The sequence below is a fragment of the Haematobia irritans genome, chromosome 2, assembly GCF_050003625.1.
Source record: "Haematobia irritans isolate KBUSLIRL chromosome 2, ASM5000362v1, whole genome shotgun sequence".
In the NCBI taxonomy this organism is placed as follows: Eukaryota; Metazoa; Arthropoda; class Insecta; order Diptera; family Muscidae; genus Haematobia; species Haematobia irritans.
In genome coordinates this window covers 85,373,550-85,386,160 of record NC_134398.1, presented here as the reverse complement: position 1 = coordinate 85,386,160, position 12,611 = coordinate 85,373,550, and the positions used below count along the sequence as shown (strand labels likewise).

The window sequence follows — 12,611 nt, the reverse complement described above, 5'->3', positions numbered from 1 at the left end:
AACCATTTTCGTCACATTTAGACATAAAGTCAAAATATCTGTCTTGCCTTCATGTTGAAACTGATTTGAGGCATACTATATCAATAATAGTACCAAATATTAAAAATCTAGCTAATGAAAGGAACTAACATTTTTATTTTTAATTGTTTAATTAATTATTGTTAATCATATTTTCAGCTTTTGTTAATATTTATTTCTGTTTGTTTGGGTAAACAAAATTTGTTTTAGGTTGGGGGCGCATCGAAATTGATATATTTTTTGGGGGCGCGAAGCAAATTGGGTTGGGAAGCTCTGATCTAGAGCTAAGATCGCCTCTAGATCAGGCAACATACCAGGCAGGTCTGAACAGGATTCATGAAGATGCTGTAGCTGTTCTCGGTGTTCTCCCACTGTCCATATCACAGGAGAAAAGAGACCTCCCACGGATAATTTTGGCCCAACTAAGATCTGGCCAGTGCAGCCGCCTCAATTCCTACCTATCAGTGATTGATAGCAGCATAGCTGACGTACGTACAATTTGCAACCAAGGGCCACATGACACGCATCATCTTTTCTCTTGGCCAGCTAAACCAACCCAACTTACCACCAGATAGATAACCATGGACACACCCCACCTTAGTCGCAGAGTTCCTCGATCTGGCTACAAGTTGAAGTACCAAAGCGTATAGCATAAAAATGGATGACATCACAATAAACTGTTACTAAAACAACAACTATCTATCAATGATTAATAGCAGTGTAGCGGACGTGTGTCCCATCTGCAATCAAGGACCACATGACACGCTCAGCTAGACCTACCCGACTTACCACCAGATCACTCTGGATACATCCCACCTTAGTTCTTTTACCGGTATTTTTGCGTAGCTTTTGAATGATGTTTTTATACTCAATGTTAATTGGTACATACATATTTAGGAATAAATTGTCGACGATTTTTTTTTTGCAAACAATAAAGAATTTCTTGAAACTGATGTATTAATTTATACCTCATTCACATTACTCTTCCAAAATCCACTTAAACTAACAGATTTCAAATGTCATAAAATGTTGCTCCCAAGGCAAAATCACTTCCTCATTCTTTCCAAATGTCTATTCTCTTTGTCGCTCTCTTTTCTCGGAATACACATTTTAATCTAAAAATATTTAGACTTGATCATATCGAAATTTTGGCGAAGCCCCATTAACATGTCAAGTGCATCGCCAAAATGAATGCACTCTTACAAGTACAGTTTTCTGAAACAACACACAAGCAGTTCCACAGCAATCTCTCTGAACATGAACTGAAGTAAACATAGAATCGGGCAGCACTCAGTGATAAGGGAGTTCATCGCTGTGGTATCACAATGGACTGAATAGTCTAAATGGGCCTGAAGTATCGGGCTGCCACTATACCGAACCTAACCTAACATATGTGTCCCACAAATTGTATGTATTTAGAAATATTTTGTTTAAAAAATTCAGATGTAGCCTTTTGGCTACTTCGTAACATATGAAAAATATACTTTTCTATCCGTGTATACAAAATATTGCTTTCGCTAAGGACCAAGAGTCTTCAGTATTATATTAACTAAAGAAATAGGAACATGTAATGATATACATTTTTCATCTTTATTTTAGGTGCAGTACAAATCAATAGATATATCAGATTGTAAATTAAATGAAGTTGCCGCCAGCGCTCTCTTCGAAATTATTGAATATTATGAGGCTACTAATGAATTAGATATCTCATCGAATTCCTCCGGAATGACACATAGAGGATGGCTTTCATGCACTTATATGATAAGCCATAGCCAGGAACTTCAGGTGCTAAATGCTGAAGGCAATCCTATAACAAAGTTAAGTGCCGAAAACTTGGGAAATGCTCTTAACACGTCCAATCTGCACACCTTAAAATTAGAACACTGTGGGCTTAAGGGAGCCCCGTTGAGCGGCCTATGTAAGAGAGAGTTCCAGTGATATCGATATAGCTGTGGTCAATTTCTCATTTTGTTTTCTTTGCAGGTTATAAACTGTGGCATAATAAAATTCTGAAAGAACTTTGGATAGCGTACAACGATTTGGATTGTAGTGACGCAGATACCATAGCTGAGATGCTTAAAGTGAACCACTATTTGGAATTAATTGATATAAGCAATAATAATATAGGGGATGAAGGTTTGCACCACATTGTGATGTCATTGATTATGCAATCAAAGGAACTAGAGAGGAGAACAACATTTCAAAGGGCTGCTGCTATTGATGACGATGAAAGTATGTCTCCATATGAGACATCGGCGCCAGTGAACTTGTGCGATAACACCCACAGCGGCGAGTGTGGATTAAACGATGAGACCATGGCCACATCGAAGAATGAGAGCGATGTTGAGACTGACGTGAAATGTAAACCGAATCTTAGGACGATCGATGAAAAATGTAGGACCGTCGATGATGAGGAAGCCAAAAATGTTGCGATCAAATTTGAACCTGAACCAAGGCCAACAGGATCGTCATTTAAACCACCACTAATATCCACTGTAGGGTCAACAATAGAGGAAGTTGATCCTGATGAAGATACCGATGATACGGTAAGAACTAATACGCTTAAAACAGCTTTACAATCATCCGGGGGTGGGCAGTCGATGCTTGACAAACTATTGTCAATGAATAGTGAGAGTAGTAGTGAGGATGGCGTTTCTAATATTTCTACTGATACATTGGCTGCTTGTTGTTCTGAGGATACAAGTTTAATAAGCGATGATGTCTTTGACATTGGCGCCAATGCGATTGCATCTACTACAATAACGACATCTACAACATTTGTAAAATATCCCACTGATACAGACTCTGAGCAAAGCGAAGGTACAGCGGAAACACCAAGTCTAATGTATAATACCGCAATTACCCCAACATGTGTAGTAAAGGTGTCGCAGCAAACTTCCCTGAAAGATGCAGATTTGGGAAATGAAAAAAAGGTCATGTCAATCTTAGCGGCAGATACTAATGTAGTCTTGATAGATCAACCTGCCATATCTTCAAAATGCCATGCTCCAACCAATGAGCAATCATCCGGTCAGAGTTCATCTGTAAATAATTACACAATAAACAACATTATTAATAACAACGGCGACAACAATAACGTCAATGTTACTTTGGTACCTGTACAAACATCCTCCTCAGTTCAAAGAACTATTCAAGATTCCCAATGCGTTTTCGAAGAGAAAGCAGATGAAAGTAATTGTTGTACTCAAACTGTAGTTGGGGAACTACGAGACAATGTAGATCATTCAAATGTTCCTCAGGCACACGCGGCAAGCAAAGCATTGGATGTGAATAAAAACACAAAATTGGGGGAAGATTTCGATGACACACATAGTACAGATTCTGCATTTGAAAGTGCCTCGGAAGGTGATATTAGTCGACATCTGCCAGAGGAATTTACCCGCTTGTCTGCCTCTCTAGAGAGTACACGATTAGATGATATAGCCAAAGAGTTTTCTATTGAAACAGCAACTATAGCATCAGAATCGAATGAATGTTTAATAACGGCTGCAAATCATCCGACTCCTTCATCAACTCCTACACCTCATAAATTGTCATACACACAAATATCAACACCGTTGGCAGAAAGGGCTGGAATGGATGCCAAAGTGGTTGGTGTGGCGTGTTTATCGGCCTCATTGACTTCTTCCGAAACCGCAATACCACCGACCATTCAAGTTGAGGTTGGAGGGTTGCAAGACACACCCGAATTATCTGATAATACATTGCGTGATTTCCGAGAGAAAATTCCTAAGGTGACAATTGCTCGGGATAGCATAACCCAAAAATACAAAGTAAACAGCATTATGAGTACAAGTCCCAGTCAAACGCCTCCACCACCGTCCACGTCGCCTGGTGGAGTCAGCAGTGGCTTGCGTCGGACGGAGTCTTCTTGTGCTTTTCTTACACAATCTACGCGAAATCGCTCGCAAAGTACAGATAGCCTATGCAGTGACAATTCTTTGGATGGTAGCATAGGAAGTGGGGATTTAAATTTTTCATCCTCGACCCAATTAAACGAAAAGCTGACCAAGAACGATACATTGACAAGACAACAGCGGCAACTAGAATCAACCCATGAAGCAAGTTCTAGGGCACCGGGTGGACTAAAGGCACTTGCCCTATGGAATAACAATCTGTCAAAAGAGGCGGGCCTCTATATTTCAAATTTGCTTGCGGAAACTGTGTCCTTGGAGTTGCTCAACATAGGTAAAAATTGTTTAACAAACGATTTTGTCACCTCAATAAAAGATAGCCTAACGAATAACAAAACGTTAACCACATTGGGCCTGCAGAGCGCCCAGCTTAGTGCCAAAGGTATAGAGACTCTAACATCTATTATGACTTTCGGCGGCAATAGTACATTGCAGCGAATTGATATACGGGGTAACAAGGTCGAAGTGGAAAGTTTGACAAAAATTGCCGAAGTTTTGAAGTCAAATACAACTGTAACACAGATTGACATTGACGATGAACCCAAACGCTTGTCAGTGGGAAGTGAGGCCCATTTAGATTATGCACGTGTGTTGGAAGTTGTTCGTTCCAGGTGCGCTTGCAATGAGGAGAATAAACCGCTAGAGAAAGCTTCAATAAATCCAATGGCAAAAACACGTGGCGGTTACAATATGGGTTCTAGAAAAATATCATTGACTTGCCACAGTCGCCCAATCGTAGATACTTCGAATCCTGTTGTAATGGCGGCTATGTCGAACAATAAACTGGATGTGAAACGTAAACCTGGTACAAGGCTGCGTTCGCCTGTACCCAGTCCAACAACGATATCACCCTCGTCATCACCGAATCGTGGGAGTAGGTTTCAAGTATTTAGAGTAGCTGAAGTAAGTCCGTTGACATCACCAAATGTGCAGAAACAAACGGGAGGTGGTCTCGCATCCACAAAGGCAATGTCAAGTAGTAGTGTTTTTATTCCATCAGTATCGACACAAGTAGAAAATGATGCAACTTATACAGGTGTAACGTCAACATCGCTGCCAACATCTTGTTCCTTGCCGTCAATGGCAACCATCTCCTCGTCGACGCAGTCCATTAAACGACTGTCGGTTTCACCTCGTTCAAGATTTCTAGTGCGAAAGATATACGAGGATCCCAGTGTACCTTTAGCTAGTCGTACCGTACCCCCGATTACTCCTCCTATAAATCCTCCCCCAACACCCATATTGCGAAATGCAGAAGAAGTGGCACAAATAACTAAAGAGGCTAGTATGGGAAAACCACAGGAAGAGTTTGAACAACCTAAAGTTGTATCATATCCCACCATTACATCAACTTCATCAATTAATACACAACAACAACCACAAAATCTAACCACCGATTCTTGCGCAACTCCATTTTCGAATGTAGGAGAAGTTCCTGGAACAACACAAGAAATTGATCAAAGTACAAAAGAAACCACATCAACTACAGTAAAGGAAACTATAGCTGGTAACGATCATACAATTTCCGTTTCCAAAAATAAATCGATAGCGATTCAACCGTCCCCATCTATTCTTTCGACTTTATCCACACTTTCCTCCTCGTCATCAACTTCGGAAACTTCCTCGTCGTCTTCAGTAATGTCGTCGTCATCGTCTTCGTCATCCACTTCGCCTGCCAGTAATATTGATTCTTCTGACAGCTCATCATCGTCGGTTCAATCAAAGCATTCGTTGTGTCCCCACATAGACCCCCATGATTTGACAGTGTCTGGTCAATGCCCAATTGCAGTATTTGGCGATAATGATATAACTTTAACGAAAAATACAGTTAATGAAGCATTTGTATCAGCCGCCGTAGCAGTAGCTAGGGACAATATTGATGGTTCAGCTCCATCGGATGAAAATGTTGCTCCACCAGCAACCCATCAACAACGTGTACGTAAAGTTTCTAGAATAGCAAACCCAACGGCGGTCGATAAACTCTTGACACTTTTTCACAACCCATTTCAAAGGAGTTCTTCACCGGAGCCAAGAAGCATAACAGGAGTATCGGTTTCCCACCTCAGTCAAAGTAAGTTTATACAAAATAAAATTGTCGTTATAACCTAACTCTATGAATAAGAAATTATTGGGATGTATTTATGAGGAAATTATAATATCGTCTGGGATGACCTAACTATATATAATATCCTTAGAACCTGTCTTATGATATTGTGTCACTTGGACTTGAACTAACTATATAATATCCTTGGAACCTGTCTTATAATATTGTGTCACTTGCACTTAGATCTGCAATATCTGGGGTTAAATATGATCTGATTTAAAGGCGGATGTCATCGTATTCTTTGTTATTTATTTATCCATATAGATAGGAACAAAAAACTTATTACATTGCAAAAAATTCAAGAGCTTAAAAGCTTTTCAATTCTATCAGTAAAATAGTTTTTTTGTTGATACCTTTTAATTTGAGAATATTATAACAATACGATAGTGGCCAGTTTAGCGGGAGATGTTTGCTATTTCAACGTCACAAAATTGTAAAATGTATTGCTATTAACGGCTTAAGAAAAAAGTGATAATTTAAAAAAATAACCCAAATGGGGTAAATATACATAAATATTTGCTTTATTAAGGTGGGTGCTATGTTCGGTTTTCGAGTTGAAAACCACTTTATTTTCGTGATTACTTTTCCTTAAATAATCAAAATTATAACTAAAAACAAACACATTCCTGTAAAGTCTTGCCGAAATCTTGAGGAACAAGAAACTGCGCATCAATTGAGTCAATTTATCTGCTTTATATTGAACTGCTTTAATGAAGTAACGGTGAAAATTTCAACGCGAAAAGCGAACATAGTTAAATTACACATTTTTCTCAGTGTCTGTGAGTGTACGTTGTATGAGTTTCATTCATTGCCATTAGAGCTCTACCGAAGCGGTTTGTTTTATGGCCGAAGCCTACATTCGGCAAAAAAGGCAATAATCTGCCGAAGCCTAATATTTTCCTGAAAATTGTAATTAAAGAAATTTGGTATGTTTTAGTTCAATATTAGCATACAATATAACGTAATTCAACACTGGGACAATTCACATTTCATTTTCATTTTATTGAGTACCTACACAACAAGATTAAAATCTTATAATTACACGTTAAGTCTATTTTTGCTCACGGAGTCACAATTCGCGAAGAGTTCAGATCCGTAAATTAAACCCGGTATCAAAAGTCTTTTTGCCAGGAGAAGTCGAATATTGACTGGTGTGTAGGAATGAGTAATCCATAAAGAATGTAATTTAGCAATGTCTGTCCAGCGACCGTGTTTACATGACTCGACCAACTCAAAGTGCTATTGAATACCACTCCTAAATTCTTAGCACTAGTGACTACATCGATTTTCTGACCATCTATCATAATATCAACATTCGACAAAGAGAACCTTTTATTCTTATGCATAATCAAACATTTAGACTTTTGTGAATTTATTAGCAGGCCATTGGCCCTTGCCCATCGAAACACACGATCAAGGTCGTGGTTAAGTTTCCCCAAACACTCACTAGCATCACCTACCGGTATACTTAAAAAGATTTGTATGTAATCTGCATACATAAGCATCTGACTATGGACTATTTCAAGAGGGAGGTCATTGGCGTACATGCAAAATAATAGAGGTCCAATTATAGAACCCTGTGGAACCCCTTTCGTAACTGGTAATGGCAATGAAAAAGTATCTCCGGTGTAAACCGTCTGTAACCGATTGTTAAGATAGGAAGTAATAAGAGAGGTAGCAGTAGGTGAGAAATTGACAAATCATTGAAGTTTCAGACATAACATTGTGTGATCAACAGTATCGAAAGCCTTTGAGTGATCTAAGAGGACAAGAAAACTAACATGGTTCTCATCAATATTTCTCCTAATTGGTTCTGAAACTTCGATCACTTTCTAACACTTTAGAAACATAACACTAAATAGCAATGAATTAGATTTCGGTATCGGAATAATCTTTGCATAATCTCTGCCCCTCCAACAGACATAGAAGGATATGTCTGTTGGAGGGGCAGGGATATTAGAAAACATCTCGTTCAAGTCATTTGGATCACCTTGATAACTGCTCGATGACTTAGACTTCCCAACACCGATATCATGTATAATCTTCCACTTGTCCCTGGAATCTACAGCAGAATTGAAACGCATAGCGTAATATTCGGTTTTCGCCGCATTGATAAAGGGTGATTCTTTTGAGGTTAGGATTTTCATGCATTAGTATTTGACAGATCACGTGGGATTTCAGACATGGTGTCAAAGAGAAAGATGCTCAGTATGCTTTGACATTTCATCATGAATAGACTTACTAACGAGCAACGCTTGCAAATCATTGAATTTTATTACCAAAATCAGTGTTCGGTTCGAAATGTGTTTATCGACAAATTTTGTTCAGCGATGAGGCTCATTTCTGGTTGAATGGCTACGTAAATAAGCAAAATTGCCGCATTTGGAGTGAAGAGCAACCAGAAGCCGTTCAAGAACTGCCCATGCATCCCGAAAAATGCACTGTTTGGTGTGGTTTGTACGCTGGTGGAATCATTGGACCGTATTTTTTCAAAGATGCTGTTGGACGCAACTTTACGGTGAATGGCGATCGCTATCGTTCGATGCTAACAAACTTTTTGTTGCCAAAAATGGAAGAACTGAACTTGGTTGACATGTGGTTTCAACAAGATGGCGCTACATGCCACACAGCTCGCGATTCTATGGCCATTTTGAGGGAAAACTTCATCTCAAGAAATGGAGGAAAACTTCATCTCAAGAAATGGACCGGTAAGTTGGCCACCAAGATCATGCGATTTGACGCCTTTAGACTATTTTTTGTGGGGCTACGTCAAGTCTAAAGTCTACAGAAATAAGCCAGCAACTATTCCAGCTTTGGAAGACAACATTTCCGAAGAAATTCGGGCTATTCCGGCCGAAATGCTCGAAAAAGTTGCCCAAAATTGGACTTTCCGAATGGACCACCTAAGACGCAGCCGCGGTCAACATTTAAATGAAATTATCTTCAAAAAGTAAATGTCATGGACCAATCTAACGTTTCAAATAAAGAACCGATGAGATTTTGCAAATTTTATGCGTTTTTTAAAAAAAAAAAGTTATCAAGCTCTTAACAAATCACCCTTTATATCTGTTCGCTATTCTCCTCGCTGATCGATACTTCTCTAGAGGTTGTGGTAATCTAAAGCGTTTCCATCGAGAGTATGCAATATCCCTTTCCCTAATAGCAGTCTTAATTGTGTCGTTAAACCATGGTCTAGTACTTGATTTCACGTTGATCCTCTTAATAGGCACAGTCGCGTTATGAAGTTCACATATAGCATTCCGCAAAAAATTAAATTGCTGGTCAACAGAGATGAGTTCGTACATGTCATGCCAATTTATTTGTCCAAACATATCCTGCAGTTCAATATAATTCAAATTACGAAAATCACGGTACCTGTATTCGATCTGATCCTTTTGAAGTTCAAGTTTATAAGACAGGAATATAAGGTCGTGTTTCCAGAAACAAGGAGCCGAAAACTGGTCGTATAGAAGGACGTCAGACAAATCATTGACGAAGAACAAATCCAAAAGAGCGTTAGAAGAGGATGAAAAAATATGTTGGATTCGTATTATTAGTTGTATATAACCCAATAGCCAACATTTTATCTGTTAATGTGGAATTGACGAGAATATTCGAATAAAAATCACCGGTAATAATTACGTCTTCATACCCTAATGTAATGGATCCTAATTTAATCTGAAACTAATCCAAACTTATTATATTATTGGGTCGATAACAACATCCAACTAAAATTTTCATAGAAGTAGACATAAGTTCAATAAACACATACTCTATTCTCTCATCGCGGTTAGATCTCGTACGAAACTTTGCCTTCAAGGTATTCCTCACATATATTGCGACCTCCCTCCACGGCTTTCCCTATCATATCTGAACACGGAATATCCCCTTAAATTTATCAATCCATTGGGAATTGATGAGCTTAACCAGGTCTCTAAAACGCATATAATGTCAGTACCCGTATCCTCAAATGTGTATTTGAATTCGTCTATCTTATTCGCTAAACTCTGTGAGTTAATGTGACAGATTGATATACCGTTCCTTTGTTTAGATAGAATCTTTACTAAGTTCTTAGTTATGTCTCTGGAACCTCCATTAGTTCTATCCGTACGAGCCATAGCTGTATAGTTGGGAGCCACCGTGGTGCAATGGTTAGCATGCCCGCCTTGCATACACAAGGTCGAGGGTTCGATTCCTGCTACGACCGAACACAAAAAAGGTTTTCAGCGGTGGATTATCCCACCTCAGTAATGCTGGTGACATTTCTGAGGGTTTCAAAGCTTCTCTAAGTGGTTTCACTGGAATGTGGAACGCCGTTCGGACTCGGCTACAAAAGGAGGTCCCTTGTCATTGAGCTTAACATGGAATCGGGCAGCACTCAGCGATAAGAGAGAAGTTCACCACTGTGGTATCACAATGGACTGGACAGTCTAAGTGAGCCTGATACATCGGGCTGCCACATAACCTAACCTAACCTATGGTTGCCAAACAATGGGGAGTTCATCAGCAGCGCATTCATAAAAATTAAATTTAATCCAGAAAATCACTTTTAAAAATCATTGTTTACCGATAATAATATTTAATCACAATGCAAACTTATATGAGCAATTAAAATATAACAAAAATAAATTATAACGAAAACAAGTAAGGAAAGTCTAAAGTCGGGCGGGGCCGACTATATTATACCCTGCACCACTTTGTAGATCTAAATTATCGATACCATATCACATCCGTGAAATGTGTTGGCGGCTATATATAAAGGTTTGTCCCAAATACATACATTTAAATATCACTCGATTTGGACAGAATTTGATAGACTTTTACAAAATCTATAGACTCAAAATTTAAGTTGGCTAATGCACTAGGGTGGAACACAGTTTTAGTAAAAAAAAAATATGGGAAACATTTAAATCTGAAGCAATTTTAAGGAAACTTCGCAAAAGTTTATTTATGATTTATCGCTCGATATATATGTATTAGAAGTTTAGGAAAATTAGAGTCATTTTTACAACTTTTCGACTAAGCAGTGCAGATTTAACAAGGAAAATGTTGGTATTTTGACCATTTTTGTCGAAATCAGAAAAACATATAAAGGGTGATTCTTTTGAGGTTAGGATTTTCATGCATTAGTATTTGACAGATCACGTGGGATTTCAGACATGGTGTCAAAGAGAAAGATGCTCAGTATGCTTTGACATTTCATCATGAATAGCCGAACGATCTGCCACAACGTCGAATTTTCAGTGAATGGGCCCTAGAAAAGTTGGCAGAAAATCCGCTTTTTTATCGACAAATTTTGTTCAGCGATGAGGCTCATTTCTGGTTGAATGGCTACGTAAATAAGCAAAATTACCGCATTTGGAGTGAAGAGCAACCAGAAGCCGTTCAAGAACTGCCCATGCATCCCGAAAAATGCACTGTTTGGTGTGGTTTGTACGCTGGTGGAATCATTGGACCGTATTTTTTCAAAGATGCTGTTGGACGCAACGTTACGGTGAATGGCGATCGCTATCGTTCGATGCTAACAAACTTTTTGTTGCCAAAAATGGAAGAACTGAACTTGGTTGACATGTGGTTTCAACAAGATGGCGCTACATGCCACACAGCTCGCGATTCTATGGCCATTTTGAGGGAAAACTTCGGAGAACAATTCATCTCAAGAAATGGACCGGTAAGTTGGCCACCAAGATCATGCGATTTGACGCCTTTAGACTATTTTTTGTGGGGCTACGTCAAGTCTAAAGTCTACAGAAATAAGCCAGCAACTATTCCAGCTTTGGAAGACAACATTTCCGAAGAAATTCGGGCTATTCCGGCCGAAATGCTCGAAAAAGTTGCCCAAAATTGGACTTTCCGAATGGACCACCTAAGACGCAGCCGCGGTCAATATTTAAATGAAATTATCTTCAAAAAGTAAATGTCATGGACCAATCTAACGTTTCAAATAAAGAACCGATGAGATTTTGCAAATTTTATGCGTTTTTTTTAAAAAAAAAGTTATCAAGCTCTTAACAAATCACCCTTTATATGGGAGCTATATCTAAATCTGAACCGATGTCATCCAAATTTGGCACGCATAGCTACAATGCTAATTCTACTCCCTGTGCAAAATTTCAACTAATTCGGCCTCTGTGGGCAAATGAGTGTAAATCGGGCGAAAGCTATATATGGGAGCTATATCTAAATCTGAACCGATTTGGTTGATATTTTGCAAGTTTTTCGAGACTGTTAAAATATTCGAATGTACGGAATTTGAGGAAGATCGGTTGATATACACGCCAATTATGACCAAAATCAATAGGGATCGTCTCTGAGCCGAAACAGGACCCTATACCAAATTTTAGGACAATCGGACTAAAACTGCGAGCTGTACTTTGCACACAAAAATACATCAACAGACAGACAGACGGACATCGCTAAATCGACTCAGAATTTAATTCTAAGACGATCGGTATACTAAACGATGGGTCTCAGACTTTTCCTTCTTGGCGTTACATACAAATGCACAAACTTATTATACCCTGTACCACAGTAGTGGTGAAGGGTATAAATAT

At 38.9% G+C, this 12,611-nt stretch overlaps 1 protein-coding gene across 2 annotated transcripts in view; it reads left to right on the top strand.

The window, feature by feature from the left end:
• LOC142225680 (uncharacterized) overlaps positions 1-12,611 on the top strand; it is an 85,494-nt gene that overhangs the window by 61,432 nt on the left and 11,451 nt on the right. For both annotated transcript variants that reach the window (XM_075295507.1, XM_075295508.1), the window contains exons 3-4: positions 1,618-1,936; positions 2,002-6,024. In XM_075295507.1, coding sequence (XP_075151622.1) covers positions 1,618-1,936; positions 2,002-6,024 — 4,342 coding nt within the window. The remainder of the gene's footprint in view (positions 1-1,617; positions 1,937-2,001; positions 6,025-12,611) is intronic.